The sequence below is a fragment of the Entelurus aequoreus genome, linkage group LG08 (genome assembly GCF_033978785.1).
Source record: "Entelurus aequoreus isolate RoL-2023_Sb linkage group LG08, RoL_Eaeq_v1.1, whole genome shotgun sequence".
Taxonomy (NCBI): domain Eukaryota; kingdom Metazoa; phylum Chordata; class Actinopteri; order Syngnathiformes; family Syngnathidae; genus Entelurus; species Entelurus aequoreus.
Genome location: NC_084738.1, coordinates 30,821,414 through 30,841,606, shown reverse-complemented (window position 1 = coordinate 30,841,606; position 20,193 = coordinate 30,821,414). Strand labels below are relative to the sequence as shown.

The window sequence follows — 20,193 nt, the reverse complement described above, 5'->3', positions numbered from 1 at the left end:
CGTTACGGACTGAAATTGAACAAGATGCAATGACTGAACGCATGAAACAAATCACTACATTCTTAAACAATTTATTACAGATCCCCAACCACAAAGCTCCCAAATGACATGACAGTTTGGTTGTCCGTTGACTTCACCACTCGTACAAGCTGTCAAAACATTTTTGTACAGTGCTCTAGTGACCTCTAGTGGATCTGACCTAAAAATTAAAAATAATCGTAAAACACAACAGTGCACCAAATTGTGACTTGTTTCACCCAGTTTGGTCAACGGTACGTTTGAGTGGATATATTGACTAGTAATATCTACAATCTAACCAAAACGAGCATTGCAGTTGTTACAAATGTAGATTATACTCAGTTTTATTCCTTGCCAGCTATAGATGTATTGCCTCATACGTAATAATTTCTAATTACACCCATCATGCAGCAGAATGGCGCTATTATTCACAAATATGTCCAGTTTTTAATTATTGTGTTTTGTAATAACCTAGCAGTATCACTCCAACCTGAACATTGATAAATAAAACACTGACAAAATCTTTCTGTAAAGACCGCTTTGTTGTCCTTCTGTGACAAAACAATAACCAAATTCAACATCATTCCACACAATTAGATTTTCCTTAACCAATGTCCTTATGCAATAGAATATTTGTTTTCCTCTTTTTAAAAAAAAAAAAACATTCCAACGCATTCATGAAAGAATGTGCTGGGGAGGCTGCAGCATTCTTGAGCAGTCTGTAGTCCCTCAGGAATAACTTGATGTTTTGCTGCCAACATCATCCTCCTGCGATCCCATACTCTGAAAAATAAAAGTCACATATTAGGAATATGTGTGGCCAGTTAAACTATAGCTTTTTTCCACCTTGGTATGTAAATATGTCAATTCTCTTCATTCTATAAATGTCCTCTAGACTCTGCCTCGAACTAGTTTACTAGCATAGGTGAATTTTTGGGAAACAAAACAATCATCAGTATTAGGTTTGTTGTTTTTAATGCTATATTGATCAACTTGCATTACATGCAAAGAAGGAAGGACATTTTGAAATTACTTATTAAGTAGACCACCATTTGCAGTCCACTTAAAAGTTTTGATTTGTCAAATACAGTATATATTTTATAACATGCAATGAAAAGTACCTCTATTTCTAAGAGAGTGCATGACAAATACAATTCAACCGACAGTCAAACATGTCTATAGGGGACACAAAAAAGACTCCTGCAGAGAAAAGTGGTGTTATAAACCTGGCCTTCAGTCGAATATAATAATAAAAATATTTTTTTACTTTGTATAGTGGCCACTAATATCAAAATTTGCTGCAATGAAACATGTTGATTGATTGAGGCTTATACCAAAATTTAACTGAGTGTGTATGCGTTTTGGCTGTGCTGTGAGCTTGCTACGTGGTCCACCAATAGTCAGCGGCTGAGTGCAGAGCGCGACACGGCTTCGCTGCGCTGACAGCAGGAGTGATGACGGCAACAAATTATCAGGGTAAAAACATGCATATTAGTGCATTAAAATGGCTATTTGGGATAAATTCAAAAACAAACAAGTAGATAATCCAATTATAAAGGGAAAAGGGGGGCACCTTCTTGAGTTTCTTTTATCTTTATCTTTTTTACACTGATTTTTGTGCTTTTAAGTTGCTAAAGTAACATGTTATTAAACATTGAGCGTTTTATTCTGAAAATCAACCAGACCTATTTTGTTTGTATGTCGTACTTCTTGTTCCGCTCTACCCCATCCAGTAAGTTATTATTAAACTGTTTACACTTCTAGGATAAACTTACTACGATATGAATTGTTCTTGTTATGCTTTTTTCCATGTTTAAATGTGATTATTTAATAAATAACGACACTTTAATATGACACTTGCTTGCAGTTTAAGTGAACCTACTATTCTGTTCCTCATGTAAAGTACAATGTTACGGTCTACCCACTACAATGTGTTGTAATACCTCAAAATTGCTATGTAAATCTAGTTGTGGCCCAGTGACCTTCAGCACAGAACTGCAAGTGTATTGAAACAAATATATTGTCTCACCTTCTGCACAAATTGTGGGTTTACTGTGATTTCTTGATCCATTGACTTTAGTTTTTCATCCAGTTCTATACATTTCAACATCTAAAAGGAAAAAAAACATGTCATAATTTTTTGAGGGGACTAATATATTGTACTGAAGTGTAACTGCAAAGACAGACTAAAACTTTTATACCTCTTGGTCAATTTTGTGGAGCATCGCTGGATTGTTGTATTTTTCTGGGTTGTCATGGAAGCACACCATGCCGTCCTTTTGGTTAATGCTAGCGTAGATCTCACCATCTTCAATCTGCACACAAACCCGAGGTGTCACAAGGAAAACAAACCCCAAGAGGATTAAAACAGGGATCAAAATGTAGAGTTGAATCGATAAAGGACAGGTATGTGGATCTCCTCACCATGTGTAAGACATATTTCTCTGCCTCCTGGGGGCCTGAGAGCTGCACTCGACTTGCCATGTCTTGCAAAGACAGTGTCAGGAACGTCTGTAAGGGGGTACATTAAACAGCAACACACAAAGAAACAGCTTAGACAAGCATTTGTAGAACATCATTAAAACACATTTCATATAGTTTAGTTTTCACTGGGTTGGACCATTGTTGAAGGGTACGATGTGTTCATTTCCACTACAAAACCACACTTTGTTTTCTGTACCATCATTCCATGTATAAAGCCCAGAGAAGATATGTTGATTGCTCCTTTTATCAGCATTGGCCTTGCTCACACTATCAAACTAACAGCTTTGAGACCTCCTTCCCGTTGGGACATGTAACCTTGGATGCTAACAAAAGCTGCGGTCTGAGCCGCTGATCATGTGTCAGCCGACGTTGTACACAAAGTTTAAAAAGTATTCTGATTGTACAGTCAACTTAAGGCTTTGAAGAGTTACGACATTGAAGGTTTTCTTGTGGTTTGCATGTCTGTCTGACCTTTTTAAAGGCATTATTCTTGCCATGCTGATGCAATACAAGAGTCTATATTTGTATCACCCATAAGGCGCACCGAATTATAAAGGTGCACAGTCCAATCCGGGTGTATTTTCAAACAAAAGGCGCGTTAAAGGGGTAGTATTATTTTTGTAAATGTTTGTTCTACATTTAAAATACTTCCTTGTGGTCTACATAACATGTAATGGTGGTTATTTGGTCAAAAAGTGGCATAGATTGTTTTACAGTCCGTTTTCAAGCTGCTTTCTTACCGTTTTTTCAGGATGCACCGTTTTGTGGGCGGTCTTATTTAAGTGGCTCCACTTTGACACACTTTGACAGTATCTTCTCCCCGTCATCTTTGTTGTAGTTTTTTGGGTTTTCATAGCGAGTTAACTGACAGATTAAGTTAGAACTATATGCCACATTGTATTAGAAATAGCAACAGTGGAGGATGAAAGCCTCACAACAAAAGCATAGAGAAAAAGAAGGAGCTAATTGACTACGGCGCTGACAATGACGATCCCAAATACACAACAGCAGGTACCAATAGGTAAGAAAAGTTGATTTTGCATAATAAACAAAAACACCAGACGATATGTCTTCTAGTAGGTGCCATTTTGGGGTCCTTATACACACACCATAATAATAACCGTATGTTAAAACACAGATGACTATGGTAGCCGTAATGCTCCGACAATCCATCAAGCGGTGCAGCTTCATAGCTTACCAAAGTTGTACTAAAACATTTTGATTTTTGAGTGCTGAGTGTAGTAATGTTCTATATTCTCAATGAAACATCAAAGTTTTGGTCTTGCTTGCTTACGAGTACTTGTTGCCATCATTTATTGAACCGGCGTCAACCTGTAGTCCACACGCATCCCTTATGTGTGACTCCCATCTACTGCCATACTTGCCAACCCTCCCGATTTTCCCGGGAGACTCCAGAATTTCAGTGCCCCTCCCGAAAATCTCCCAGGGCAACCAATCTCCCGATTTCCACCCGGACAACAATAGAAACCTTCACCCCTTAACAGCCGGCATGCTGTCCAGGCGTCCGCTTTTCCTCCATATAAACAACATGCCGGCCCAGTCACATAATGTAGCTTTGGAGTGGTTTAACAATGGTCTTAACTCGAAGATGTCAAGAAATGCTGACACGTTGTAACAAACACATTTCGGGAGAACATCCGCACCGTAACACAACAGAACAAATACCCAGAATCCCTTGCAGCACTAACTCTTTCGGGACGCTACAATAACATCTACGGCTTTTGGAGCTCAGTGCACAACTGCACACACAACAAGAAGGAGACGAAGGAGAAGAACGAAGAAGAGACATGGCGACGACGAGTAAGAAGAAGAAATACGCTTGCAAGTTCTAAAATGATTGGAAAAAAAATGTCATTACATCCAGCACAGCTCGAAGTAACTAGAATAAGTACAACCAGAATTAATACATGTTTAATTCGCACTGTCAATTTTTGAGACCATTTGAGGATTTTAGGTGTGCCTTGTAGTCACAAAAATATGGTTCTTGAGGTTTGATTTTAAGTGTGCCTTTATTTTCACCAATTATCTTTAAATGCTCTTTTTGGGTTGCTTGCTTCATCATCATGAAAAACTACATATTACCACAGCTTTGTAGCATGGTAAGAAAAAAATATGTTAGTGTTTGGTGCAGATCTGGATAAGGGTGTGTCATAAAGAATACATGCTCACTTCTCGCTTTACAGTGTGCCTCCATTGATGCCACCAAATACAGCAAATCGAGTGGGAGTCGAAAAAATGCAACAAATAAACCTACTTTATTATGAACATTACGGCGAATGGCTGGGGTCAAAAAGCAGCATCATCAATCACACAAGCCAGGTAGACATCTTTAGGATTATTCAGCCTTGGTGGAGATCTGCTTTTCACTGTGGGTCATTTTTAGTTTACCTTTGACAATAGTAGATTTTGACTACTAGTACTAAAACTTCAAATGCAAAGTAGTGTGTTTTGAGAGAGGATAACCACTTACTATCTCAATATGATGAAACATAATACTACATTATGAACTTGTCTGATATGAAATGGTCACAGCCCTGTCCTTCTTGGAGGATTACAGGATTACAGGAATTACTTTACTCACTTTCTGTAAGTACTATTGTAAATGTAAGAAAACCTTACCAACATGCTACTCACCTTTGTTAACCTCTGGATGTTCTTTTTATAGAGGGAGGAGAGGCACTGTTTGACCAGGCCTGTGTTGTTGTCTCGCGTGAACGTCTCGCTGTGTTTGCTGACTACGTTGCGCAATTCGACGGGATTGTTGGTGGTGTAAACCTGAGCCAGCTCGTGGTACGCGTTGCTCAGGGGCTGAGGAAGGGATACAAAGTAAACGTTAAGAATGATGCTTAAACATTATGGGAAAAATATAGCAAAGGAGTTTAAGTAGATGTTGTCAGCATAAAAGTGGATGCTTGCTTGTGCTTTAATTTTAGTCATTACAATTTAGTGGAAAATTTAAGCCAACCTCAGGTCATCCCCACCTTGATAAACCTCCCTACAATTTGTGAGGTGTATTTGGGCAGCTGCTGAACTTTGCCATGGAGAATGAGCGAGACCAGGATGTATTTCTTATAGGCTTCCAACATGATATGGCTTACCGCCATGGCTGGAGTGGTTATTGCCTGAAGGGGCAAAAAAAGTACAGGTGATTAGAAAAGAAGATGGACAGAACTTTATGAAAATCAGATGGTATTACTGTGGATTTGAATAAAAAAAAACTCTTAAAATGCCTGCAGGGCTACACCAATTTGTAATTCTGATCCATGTTTCTGTAAATAATATGATTGAAGAGCTAAAGGGGATTTTGCAACTTGCTCAAAGTAAAAAAAAATCTTACCAAAAAATAACAAGAAAACCACCGGCTAGCTTATGTTACCATTATTGGTTTAACAGAAGATATATTTTCTAAATGACTATTTTTCTCACAATTACTTTATTATTTATATATTGAGCAAAAATTGTTCGTTGGCCCGAGGAATTTGTCTGGCTTCATTCACCGCTGTCTTGTCCACACTTGCATGCAATGAATGCGTGGACACACAAAAAACGTCCAAAAGAAACAACGAACAATGTACATTCATGTTGTTCTTACAGTAAGCTATACTATACTCCCAACAAATTATCATGCACCCTTATTCTTTTACACTTGTGTAAAAAGAACAAGTGACATGTGAGGTATGTTTACAAACCTAATCCCCTTTGCAATACACATGTGTATTACTGCATCTATTCCGGTAAAACTGAGGGTTATTTGGTTTTTGCATCTCAAAATACAGTATTTAGCTAATTATATACAAATGTGTTACCTGTATGAAGACACATAAAAATATTATTTAAAAAATTACTATACACTTAAGGCCTGGAGCTGAAATCTATTTTTCCCTCATTACTTTTTCTGGCAGAATGTGCATGGCATAGGTTCAAATGCAATATAAAAAAAACAAACACATGCACAGAGCTGTGGTGCAAATTGCACACAGGACTTACCTGTTCATAAAAATACAGTGCTCTATCGAAGTCTTTGAGGCCCATGTAGATCATGCCACCATAGTAGTAGTAACATAAAAAGTGCTTTGCGTCATAAGCTCCGTTCTCCTTACAGATGTCCATCATGTCAAGCTCCAAGAAGGGCAGAGCGGGCTTGAAGCACTTTGCTAACAAGCACAGCTGTAGAAATGAAGGAAAGAATATGAGGGATTACAAATAGGACGATAAAATTAAATTGATGAAAAAGTTATCGTAATTTTCAAAAAGATTAATAAATGCATTCTGTGGAAAAACAGTGATTTGAAATAGATATTTACAGTTGTGTGAAGGATGTAGCGGTGAAGCGTGTGACTTACCTGACACAGGTCTGCATGAACTGAGGTAAGTTGGTTTGTGTTCATCTGCATTTTGTCTATTGCCTGTTTTAGTACGACGACACCCCTCAATGGCTGTTTGGAGAGAAAAAAGATTCAGAATACTACATAAATATTCCAACTCTATAAGAAAATAAGAACCCCACTTTATAATGTATTATAATATTTAAAAGGAGCATATGGTATAAAATACGCCACATTGGGGAGACTGGTGTTATTACGCAAAGCAAGACCCAATTGGGCCTTGCAGCAACAAAAACACGACAATTTGTCACCAATGACATTACCCCAAATTTAGAAGATGCATACTAAAAACATTCACACAATTGTTATGGTTATTCAATATTCATTATAGAATCGGGAATGATCATAATAATTATATTTTAAATTATCATCATATGATGGTGTACCCCGCCTTCCGCCCGAATGCAGCTGAGATAGGCTCCAGCGACCCCCCGCCACCCCAAAAGGGACAAGCGGTAGAAAATGGATGGATGATGCATTGCCATATTCTGGTAGTATAATATTAGCATCGGTTACTAATCTGGTACCTGTTTCCGTTCGACGAGGGCGTTTGTCAACTGGTGGCAGAGACCAGCAACTAGAGAAGGAAAAAAAGGAGGAAAAAATAAAACAATACAGACCATACACTATTTTGATGCATTTGTAGGTGGTCCAAAAACTCCATCTGGGTTTACAGGAAGTCAAATCCAGATGGAGGCGATAAAGCTGTCCAAAAAAGTTGCATAACATATTTAAACATTGTATTAAAAAAAGTTATATTCAATACGACCATTTAACAAAACCTTACATTCATTCATGTTCAGGGTCACGGGTGAGAGAGAGCCTCGCCCAAAACATATTAGATTGCAAGAGCCCTCCCAAACCCGTAATTTGTCAAGTGTGGGGAAAAAGCGTTGCTACAAAAAGTAGCATTGCTGCTAATATGTAGAATCATTTGAAAAGTCACCTGTTAAAGTTAAAGTACCAATGATTGTCACACACACACTAGCTAGAGAATGTAGAGTGCTTACTCCGCATGTCAACATCTCCGTTCGGTGCCACACGCCCACACCATCAAAATGCCGAGGCAAACATTTCCAGATCAACACCGTATGAAAAAAATTGTGATTTTTTTAGTTGTGATTTCCTTCTCGGCATGAAAGTTTTAAAGTAGCATATATTAATGCAGTATGAAGAAGAATGTTTTAATGTAGACACATAGAATCATCATACTGCTGTGATTATATGCATCAAGTGTTCATTTAAGGCTAAGGCAAAATATCGAGATATATATCGTGTATCGCGATATGGCCTTAAAATATCGCGATATTAAAAAAAGGCCATATCGCCCAGCCCTACTTTGTGTGCTAACGCTTGATTCAGGCACCTGCAAGCAATAAAGCAAGAGACGCAGCCATCTACTTCACTTGCTGCACAGGATGACTCACGTCTCAACACTCCAGCATGTCCCTTTTCTTAGTTGTTTTCACATTTTGACAAGTTTTATCCATTTTGCTAACTCAGTCCCAAAAATTCAACAGACCAGCGTGAAAAGAATGGAGTAAAAAAATTGACTATTTACGAGGAGTACATTCATGGCGCTCACAAGCATGACCACAGCACAACACAGAGTAAGTAACCACGAGGGCTGTGAATCTTTGGGCACCACACGATTCGATTCGATTCTTAAGGGTAACGATTCGGCTCAGAATCAATTCTTGATTGAAAACGATTCTCAATTCAAAATTCATACTTTTCAAATACATTCAAATACAAATAAAGCAACAAGAGAGGTATCCCACACTTTTGTAAAGTAAATATTAACAGCAGATATGGGTATCTACATCAACAATCTGATTTGCCTAAGTGGCTGGATAGTACAGATTCTTTTTAAATAATCGCTTACGAATCTTTACAAATAAGAATTGCGATTCATTCGAAAATCAATGTTTTGACACACCTAGTAACCACATCAAGTTTTAATTGTAAGGAGACCGGTCTTTTGCCATAGCAGAATTATATAACAGAGAAAGAAAAAACAGTATCTCTTCTCTTTCCTGCGCGGCCCCTTGCTCTTCCAAAGTTAAAACACGGCTCGCCCCTACCCCACCCCACCCCGCCCTTCTCTCTCTTAGCTCCTTTCTCGTCTGTTCTGTAAAGTGGATTTTATTTTTTTGAATGTTTATTATTGTAGCAATATCGTTGTTAAAGTTAAGGATTTTGGGCACCATAGTGACTTCTGTGTGTGCGCGTGTTTGTTTTTATTATATAGATAGTTGATCCACCAACCCCTTGTTATGTTTGTTTAATATACAGTGCTGTAAATCACTTAATATTGTGTTCAAACTGTAATTTAACTAAAATAGGGACTTTTGTTGTGGCTGGATGTTCCTGGAACCCATTATTCATGTTTACAATGTTTTTGTATGGCGAACTCTGCTTAATTATACACATTTTCCCATTTACAAGTCCTGTTTAAGAACCAATGAAGTTCGTAAATCGAGGTTCCACTGTACATGTTTGTATAACACTTGTCATCATTAGGGTCACAGGTGAGATAAAATGTTCCAGTTCCATTCACACATTTAAAAAACACTTTAAGACCAATGTCTTGAAAAAATATATCACTCTTGAATCAACACTGTAGTTAATACTATGATCAATGTTAATTAAAAACTAAATGTGAGATATAAATAATAATGGAAGTATAATTGTTTGTATATAGTATATAATTGGTGCAAAGGTTTAACACGTGTACAAGGATATTTCACATGCCTTTACTGTGTATATAATTTAACTGTGTTTATGTTGTGTATAAGGTGTATTTATAATATGTTGTACAAAGGACATTTCATAATTTTCGGAAGTTCATCTTGTATAATTTTCGGAAGTTCATCTTGTACTTGACATTGTTTATAAGGTTAGGCGCAATAAGTGTTCAACTTCAGCCTAAACCCTTTCGGTCTGCAACATTTTCTTTTTCAATCTATGAATGTACAACTGTTTGTTTATTTTGTTGACCATTGACCGAAGAAGAAGAATAAACTAAAACCAATAAACTAGATGGCTCGATCTTAGCTGACTTGAAGCAAGGTTATGCTGGACTGGTCAAGTGAATTGGAAGGCACATAAAGACAACCATTGACACTCTCATTCACATTTATAGGTAATTTAGGCAGACACGAAAAGAACATGCAAGCTACTTACAAAAATGTTCAAAGAAAGACTCCAACCAGGATCTCCATACATACGAGGTCAAAATGCATCCCAGACCACGTTAATGTTTTTGTAATTTAGCAGCAAGCGTATTTTACACCCAAACACAACAACACCAGTGAGTGAAACTTCCTCTTGTGTTAGACTATTAGCTAAAATGATGAGGATAAAGCAATGACTTACAAGTGTCTGTTGCATATCTAACGTGCTCGCCATTACAAGTGCTGATGAAAAGTTGGACTTGGGAGAAAAGCGTCTCAAAGTCAGGGATGTTTGGCATTGAGAACTTTACGAATCTAGAACAGAAAAGGAGGAAAAAGTCAGTAGAAAATCAAAACCAATAAAACACAGTATGTGAAAGGAGCAACACTGTGACAAATGTAAAATGATGTTTGTTCCTATCATGTTGTTTTGTGATCCCAACATCATGGCCATTGCCTGGGGAACAGAGTCACATATACAAACTGTACTACATCAATTTCTGCTTGTCCATAATAATGATGAATAAAACAACCAGCTGCATCAAATGTATAATCTGTTTTAGATTCCGATGTAAAATTAAACCATATATCAATAGGCGATGCGTGATAGATTTTTTTTCAGTATTCCACCACTCTACAAAACTCATGCAAGCACAAGTATTAAACAGCAGACTTCTCCATGATGGTCATTACATAGTGTGTGGCAAACATACTGTTGCTGGAGTTATAATGAAAGTCTGCACTTACAGCACAGCCAGCACACCGAGGGAGTGCTCCTGAATGTCCAAGGCCCCCAGCACTGTGTCCAGGTGGGACAGGTTCTTGGCCAGCAGCTCCCCACTCTTGTTGATCAACTCGCACAGCTGAGTCATCTGGCCTGAGTATGAAATTCGAGTTAAAAATAGTTCAAAGACAATTACAAAGTATAGTACATAATTGTCTGGATAACTCTTGATCAAGGACATGTGTATTCTTTGAATTTAAACGTTAGGTTTTGGGAACAGTTAGTACCTAATAAAGTTAATAAATATATGAACCAAAGGTTCTTAGCAGAGGGAAATGCATGTCTACATGAACTATTTTTAAAACTCTTAACAATAAGCATATAGCCTTCCTGTTAGGTGAAGTGCTCTTTCAAGGCCTGGCAAAAAGGCAAACGAAAGCGATTGACGGGCACTTGATCCAATGAAATGAGTTAATTCCGTTCGCCAGCCAATCACATGAGGCTAAGGCGGGACTTCCGTTAGACCAGTGCCCAGAAAATATTTCCTAGATCAAAACGAAAAGTATGATTTTGACATTTAATTTAAGTAACTATTTGTTGCATTCCTACGGTGCTCCTGTGTGACGAGACATATTATAGTTCTGCTTCACGGTCGTCTGACTGTCACCGAAAGAACCTTTAGCGATGTGTTTATATGATGAGGCAAAAAGAAGGGTCTTACTTAGCTATCGCATTGGGTAGCATAGGTAGGCTAACTAGCTAGTACTTCCCATACGAATGAGTTTACCAACCCTACCTTGAGCGGAAAGCTGCCGCACATTGTTCACAAACTGCTCCAAGGCTGAAGCCATTATATCACGGTTCCAATGTGAAGGTAATTCACACTGTTTTTCATTCAAACGTCAGAAACAACTCCGTCCGTAGTGAGACAGGGGCCACACAGCCGCCACTGAGGTACAACTCTCGCGATGTCGTGTGAAGTTTACTGACTGCAACGAGACTTTCGAAGTAAGAGGTTTTTTTTTAAAGGGACACAGTTCACAACGTATCATGTGATGCGTCCAAGATCAAATTTACTGCCATCCCCAGTTTCTTTAACTGCCCCACCAAACCTTATTTCAAATATATATTTTCTTATTCAACCTTTATGCGTTTCTACAGAAACATAAAACATTATTGTAGGCAGGCGTGTCCCCTACAGGCCTACACCCTTAAGAAATATAAAACAGGAAGTGACGTTTCATCTAGTCTTTGATGAAGATCGTTTATGTCGTAAGATGTTTTGTCAAATTAAAGTGACAACTGACTCTGACGTTGATTTTTTTTACATTTACATTTATATACAAAACAAAATGCAATAAAGTATTTATGTAAACATATTTAGTCAGTCCAATTAACTACAGCTTTTTGTAATAAAAACGTATACAAATGTTTTTAAACTCTTGCTCCCAAGAAAGAATCAAATTAGCGTGTTTAAATGACACATTTTAATTGCATAATTTTGTGAATCTTTTGGAAAGGTATTTTTATGTATCAAATACTGTACAATATGTTTGCCTTATGTTAAGAGAGGATTAAAACATGAATTTAAAAAAATATATATACGTGGGACGCATTTGAACAGTAAAATATACTACAGCTACTGATATGATAACAATAATAATAATAACAACAACAATAACAACACAAGTAATGTGTTTTGTTTAAGAGAAAATGTAGGTAGTGAGTCATCGCGTTATATTGGAAAGCTCAGTGGGGTGTGCGATACTGCAAATGTTGGTATCGTTCCGACGCCGAGAGCCACAGGGTCGGTATTGTCGCTGAAAATAATAACTTTGACTATACTGTAATGAGTTTGGGATTTGAATATGTTGATCATGATTATAAAACAGAAAGAAAAAGATAAAATACAGTTAAAAGGTTGATCACTTATTTGTGAACCTTTGTAGGATAAAAAAAATACAACAATATAAGACAACAAAAACAATATTTATTGTTATAGTCTCACATACACTTCTTACAAAATACATTTTCTGGCAATAGGTGGGTTGCAATCACATGACCTCAAGGCACATCCGGGCACTTTTGGCTATGGTCTAAGCCAGTGGTCCCCAACCACGGTCCAGGAACCAGTACCGGTCCGTGTTGCATTTGCTACCGGGCCGCACAGAATTGTTTTTATTAATTTATAAACTAATGCATTTTCTCCAACTCAACTTCCGCCTGTTCCACTAAACACACCAATAAGCTTGTTAATAGATGTATATTACAACTCTTTTGTTATAGTAAATGGGACAATGCACATTAATGGACATATAACATGTTAATGTGCCAGATTGTGGCCAAAGGCAAATTTTTCATGCTCATTTTTTTGCTGCTTTTATTTGCCACACGTGGAAAGCCGGTCCGTGAAAAAAGGTTGGGGAACCCTGGTCTAAGCCCCATTAGGCTACTGTTTAATAACCTGAATCAGTGCAGATTTAGGCTCATTTGAAAGGTTTAGAGGCAAATATAAAAGTGATTCTGAACAATTTTTTTTAAATGGAATGGAGTGGATTTCTCCACTCTTAAGAAAAATGTTTTTTTTAAGATTTAAACCGTTTATCATCACCAAGAGGTTACTGCTGCCTCAATTGTCAATTGACACTTGTGATATTTAGAGAAGAAAAGATTGGAGGCACATCATGTCTTGACATCTGAGGGGTCCACAAATTAAACATTACTCTGTGAAAGACAAAGTTGGATTTATTCGTTTATCTGTAAGTAATGTATTTGATTGACATAACGAGTGCCGTGCTGCTGTGATTGTGACGCTAATGAGAAAAAGGACAGATTTGCAGTTTATTTCGTGCTACAAATTTTAGTCTTATCTACAATTTATGTCTGCACCTGTTTTTATGGTGTGAAGTATATTTGTCTCATTATTTAGCAATGTTTGCTCACAGTATCAAGATTCAGTATATGCTGTTGAGACTACGAGAGATGTATTCCTGTAGTTTATTAATACTATTAAGGATATTTTCTTGATGCTAACAAATATAACCAAAGATGCTATAATGTGGTCATCCGTGTCGAATAAAGCATTTGGCTTTCCTGCACAACAACTAAGCCTTTATTTTCTGTTATGAAAATCATCAAAGAAAATAAGGTGGGTTGGACCAACAATTACAATATTTATTACTAGGACTTTACATGACGTTAGTTTATTTGCACAACCAGGTATTTGTAGTTATATTTAGGCATAGACACCACAACAAACACAAAACTTATCTTATCTCTTGTCCCTTATTTTTATGTTTAGTTCTGCTATCAAACACTACTATTAAAGTAGAGAATAAACTTGACTGCATCCCAGAAAATTTCTCAAACAAATCAAATGTTTAAACAAACATTTTACAAAGTGATCGCTGCAGACACAAGCATGGTCCGGTTGTATTCCACAAGTGATATTTTAAGAGTCATTTCCTTCGACGCACTTTTATTTTTTGCTGACGTTATTACCTTCATGAACCACTTCTTTTGGGATTCTATGAAAGCTATTTCCTATCTTTCTATTTGAACGACTGGAACACCCAAAAACAAAACAGCAATACGGCATTTTCTACTCAAACTCTACACTCACCCTCACTTGTTTTAAACGCTCAAGCTGCTTGACGATTGTGTGAATTAAGCCCCGAATAACTTGTTCTTCTTCTTCGTGTTTTACGGCGGTTGGCATCCAACTTATTGGTGCATTACCGCCACCTTCTGCTCCGGAGTGTGGGTCAGACAGTAGTGCACAATCTAAATCCCCATTTCACAAAAAACTTGAACTAAACAAAAAAAATAAAAAATACAATTAATACCTATCTAACCCGTTACCGACACAAACCTGCTCTACTTTTTAACCCACCTCTTCCTAACCCCCAGTATCCCTTAAATCCTATAATATAACCCTGTGCTCTTCAAAAACACTAATAGTGCCCTCACCTGTTTTCCTATACCCACAAAAACTGAACCTTTCTTTTCTGATTTGTTATGTTTGTGAATGTTTGCAACACTTCCCATAAAATATTCTGACGGCTGTGTGAAATGATATTAAACTTGTTAGAACAGAAGTGAAATCAGTGCAATTCAACACTTTATCCTTCTTAGTTAGCTCCACCCACTTTGATGACACCAGTACTTTCACCATTTCCACTGTGTTCACCCCTAGATTGTCTGACGTCCTTCTGTTCACCCCGATTCCTTGTGTTGGCACCGCTAGCCCAAACCCAGTCACACCCGTCTCTGGTTGCTTTGCCCCGTCTGCATATACCAATGTGAAATTTCCGTACTTATTTATTATGTGCTCATCGAATTCGCTTACGTTATCTACATTCTTTTTTGTTTTTTAAATGTTTAATGAGTGCCAATCTACTTCTGGCCTTACCAGCATACAGTACATGGAGCTATCACTGGGTAAGCCACCGTTGGGCTTGTCTTTATATCAAATATTCCAATTTGGGACGGTATAGCTCGGTTGGTAGAGCGGCCGTGCCATCAACTTGAGTGTTGCAGGTTCGATCCCCGCTTCCGCCATCCTAGTCACTGCCGTTGTGTCCTTGGGCAAGACACTTTACCCACCTGCTCCCAGTGCCACCCACACTGGTTTAAATGTAACTTAGATATTGGGTTTCACAATGTAAAGCGCTTTGAGTCACTTGAGAAAAAGCGCTATATAAATATAATTCACTTCACTTCACTTCAATTTCCCTAGATGCGTTATTACATATTTCTCTGAACATAACCCTTTGACTCCTCCCACTCTCCCAGTACTCCTCCAGCATAACCATAGTTGAGTGTGAATCATCATGTCCCTGCAGATGTGTCCAATAATTCATTATTAATGTTTCAGATATTTAATGGGATTTGTCCCATCTCCACTAGAAGTGCTGACACTGGTGAAGTTTTAAAAGCACCATTGCACACTCTTATCGCTTGCGCTTGCACTACATCCAACTTTTTGATTAATGATTTTGCTGCTGAACAATACAGTCTTTGTTTTCTCCACTGAAAATCGGAATCCCCAATTATTCCCCCCACTCCACCACCTCATCAATCGCTCTTTGTATTTTCAAAACATGTCCTATATTTCTTCCCCTCTTCCACAAAGCCCCATTATCAGCAAACAGTGACCTCCCTATATCTTGTGGTATTTAAACAACTATATCATTGTTCATAATATTAAACAGCAGTGGACTTATAACACTACCTTGTGGTGTCCCATTTCTCACCTCATGTTGTCTGGACGGATCCTGACCAATTTGTACCTGCATTTTCTTTTTTCCATAATCATCGGCGGCGGTCGCTTGAAGCAAGTATGACGATCCTCCTGGGGGGCATCCCTTTATGGAGGATGCTTGTGTGTGACTTTGTTTAACGTGGGGAGACTGGTGCACAGACAGTCACCACACGATCCTTGACAGATCCGGGTCAGGGTCCAGTGGCATGGAGTCCAAGATGACTGGGGACCCTTTTCTGCTGCACTTTAACGTCATGCCCAGGACACATTTTTTCCATAACCCCATTCACAAAACTGTCAGATGTTTATCTCCCACATCTCTCCATGTTTTTCCACGTCCTCTTCCTGCTGAAGATTCAGCCATCCCTTCCACTCCTCTCCTACTGTCTATCCACATCGTGCAAAAGTTTATACTTGATGTTTGTTTGTAGTTTGTCAGTCTGTCCGTCTCCAACTGTCCGCCTCCCTAGCCGCGAAGAAAAACGGATGTGACGTCATATGCAACACTCCTATAGTGCAAAATAAGCAAAAATAAAACAGGCAAAAAATATGATTGGTTAATTGCCCATCCATACATCCATTTTCTACCGCTTGTCCCTTTCGGGGTTGCTGGAGCCTATCTATGGCGTCACATTAGTACCAAAAATCCAAGCGCGTAAAAACTGTTATCGCGCGCTGATTCTCCACTTCGTGCGCGCGCGCGACACCCTTTTGCGCGCGCGTGGTGCCTTTCTGCGCGCGCGCGGCGCCTTCTTGTGTGCGCGTGGTGCCTTTCTGCGCGCGCGCTGTCTCGGTCTGTGCGCTGTCATGTTTCATTTTGGTACTTTGGGGGCGGGCATGCTTAGACCGCCCCTTCTTTCTGATTGGCTTTGAGCAATCAGAAGTATAGCAGGGCGGGTCATCGTCAATATGTATCAAGATTTACGGAGGAAGAAGTGGATAAAAAAATGTTGACTGAAAAAGAGGTAAGTTATTGAACTGCTTTGGAGTGATTGTAAGGGTACTATTACTAAAAATAATAACAATACATTTTTATTTATAAAGCACTTTTCATACATTTAAAATGCAGCTCAAAGTGCTTTACATAGTTAAAAACAAAATGAGAAATAACACCCACACCCCATGAAGACCGTCAAACATGTACATAAAAATAAACAAACAACAACAACAACAATAATAATAATAACAACACAATGACAATAGCCAATCACGGGAACCCTCTGGACGTGGAGATCCAGAAGGCTCTTTGAGGAAACACTAGATGATCAAATAAATGGATTAAAAATAATTAAAATACACATCAGGTAAAAGTCCAAAAATAATATGAAATAAGATAAGATATAATCAAACATAAAAATAAACTACAATATGAAAAACTATAAAATAAAATAAAATACAATAAAAACTGAAATATAAATATAATAAGACCATATAAAAATAGGCTAAGATATGATAAAACATAAAAATAAGCTAGGATATGATAAAACATAAAAATAACTAATACTAACAGAATAATCCTGCACATTGGGCCTAATATTTGTGTAGTAAAGTGGTTTTTGAATTCGAGCAATGTAATCTGAAAGATGTTTAAAATATCAACAATTAATGTTAATATTTTTGAAACAATATACTTCTCATAACATGAGTATCTGTGTGCATGAGAGAATGTAAAGAAAAGCATTGCTATAGTTTCACTTCATCTGCCTTTTTTTTACAACCTACTTGAAGTTGTATTTTTCTTTTCTTTTTTTTCAAAGCCAATCAGAAAGAAAGTACCAAAATGAAACATGACAGCGCACAGACCGAGACAGCGCACAAAGGCAACGCGCGCGCGCAAAAGGGTGTCGCGCGCGCGCGCACAAAGTGGAGAATCAGCGCGCGATAACAGTTTTTACGCGCTTGGATTTTTGGTACTAATGTGACGCCATACCTATCAGCTGCATTCGGGCGGAAGGCGGGGTACACCCTGGACAAGTCGCCACCTCATCGCAGGGCCAACACAGATAGACAACATTCACACACTAGGGCCAATTTAGTGTTGCCAATCAACCTATCCCCAGGTGCATGTTTTTGGAGGTGGGAGGAAGCCGGAGTACCCAGAGGGAACCCACGCAGTCACAGGGAGAACATGCAAACTCCACACAGAAAAATCCCAAGCCTGGGATTGAACTCAGGACTACTCAGGACCTTCGTATTGTGAGCCACATGCACTAACCCCTGTGCCACCTTGCTTAATTGTCATTCATTTTAATTTGGCTTGTGTCCATAGGTGACATTACAGAACATCAAGTGGTTACATTGATTTGCACAATTCACACATATCTGAAACGGAGTACAATTTAACAATGTATACAAATACTATAGTACAAGAAAATGCAATCAACAACAAATACAGTAAGCAAAATAAAATCACTAAAGCAGTGATTCTGAAACTGTGGCACGTAGACTCTATCTAGTAGTACACTAAAGAAGTCTGTAAATATGTATTGTATGTGCAATATCATTGTTGATGATGTTTGTGCATTGTGTGTAATGTTAACAGTGGCCAAAATAGTACAAATGCATGTTAAATAAAACATATGCCTTGTTTTTAATGAATACTAAGGCCTACTACCAGGGGCGTCACTAGCATTTAAGGACAGGGGGGGCTTAGCCCCCAGGAGATGCACAGGATGCGAGCGAACGTAGCGCACGAGCACAAAACTTCACAAACGGCTAACAAAGACTTAGAAATTAATCATTGTTATTATTATTATTTCAGTAGGTTTATTTTCAATCTGTGTTCAGTACAACAACAAACATGGGTTTGCACAGTGACATTTTGTTTACAGCATCAACAAGAAACAATTACTTGCATGATCCTTCAAGATACACTGAAACACAATGAAAGTCATGGCATTAGCCTCTATGTTATTCATTCACAACATAGAGGCTAATGCCACCACTTTCGCTCACAATACAATAATTGTTTGTTCTCAAATATTTTGAAGTTGCACAGATTACATTTTGGGCACATATGTGACTAAAATGATTGTAAATTCAAGCCCTGGAAATATTACTTAATTACTTGAATTAAAGTAATATCTGGATCAGGATAATTTGGCTTATATATAATATATTTATATATATATATATTATGGCAAGCCGTTAAGGAAATTAAATATATATGGAAGTCTGAATAGAAATGAGAAACGTTTATATATACTGTAAATAAGAAAGACTGCTGATCTGAAAAGAGCCAAAGCTGTCAAAGAGCTGAGGGACCATCTTCAAAGTGCAATGCTGAAACAAATAATGCAAACAATAAAATGTAACTTCCAGGGCTTGAGATTAACGTAGTCCCGTCGTCCCGGGGATGGTAAAAAAAAAGGCACGGGACGAAATTTAACCATTTGTTTTCTTTTTCTTTTTATGTATTTATTCATTTTACATTTTATATTAAATGTCTTGGTTTTTCCACCCTCTGAAAATCCTATGAAATGTTTAACAAGCCATCCTATAATAATACAACAGCTATTAATGTAGCAATACAATAAAACAAATATATTTAATGATGTTTTTTTTCATTATTTTAACAATAGGCTAATGTATATTACTTTATATATATTCTACAAGAAACACACAACTTAAAAACTAAATGATTTACAATTGCAGACAAAAGGTTCTTGTTCTGCAGTGCTGTGTGCTAATGTGCTTTGTACACCTGCAGGACCGCAAGCAAGGTTGCATAGAAAATGCGGACTGGCATTTAGGTGATGTGGGCATTTTCTATATGAACAAGTGGAATGGATTGGATACCGACGCATTAAAGGGGCTCTCTACCTTACACTATGAAGTGAGGGGAAACTGAGTGAATAATGACAGGTTATATGATTATTTATTTAAACTCATATTCGGGCCACTTTATAACAAATATGTTGGCATGTATTTGTAAAAAAAAATAAAAAAAAAAGTTTTTTTTTTTTTTTAACACCAAATTATTTAGGGGGGCTTGAGCCCCCCTAAAATAGGCCTAACAACGCCAATGCCTACTACACTACTGCATTTTAATGTTGGTAATTTTGGTGTTTTTTGTTGAGGTTGTACTTGGTGAAAACATTTCGAGTATCATAAAAAGTAATT

The 20,193-nt window shown here is 37.8% G+C and overlaps 1 protein-coding gene across 2 annotated transcripts; it reads right to left on the bottom strand.

The window, feature by feature from the left end:
- Positions 1-55: 55 nt before the first annotated feature.
- On the bottom strand, positions 56-11,979 carry cops3 (COP9 signalosome subunit 3). 2 transcript variants are annotated; one of them, XM_062056243.1, is made up of 12 exons: positions 11,605-11,979; positions 10,832-10,961; positions 10,287-10,399; positions 7,436-7,485; positions 6,867-6,959; positions 6,511-6,690; positions 5,505-5,645; positions 5,158-5,331; positions 2,443-2,529; positions 2,220-2,333; positions 2,048-2,128; positions 56-801 (listed from the first exon to the last, which is right to left on the bottom strand). In XM_062056243.1, exons 1-12 carry the CDS (start codon positions 11,657-11,659, stop codon positions 748-750), a joined length of 1,272 nt encoding a protein of 423 aa, XP_061912227.1. In that variant the 5' UTR covers positions 11,660-11,979; the 3' UTR covers positions 56-747. The 2 variants fall into 2 exon arrangements, with proteins under 2 accessions (XP_061912227.1, XP_061912226.1); XM_062056242.1 differs by lacking the exon at positions 11,605-11,979 and adding an exon at positions 11,096-11,214.
- Between the last annotated feature and the right edge of the window lie 8,214 nt (positions 11,980-20,193).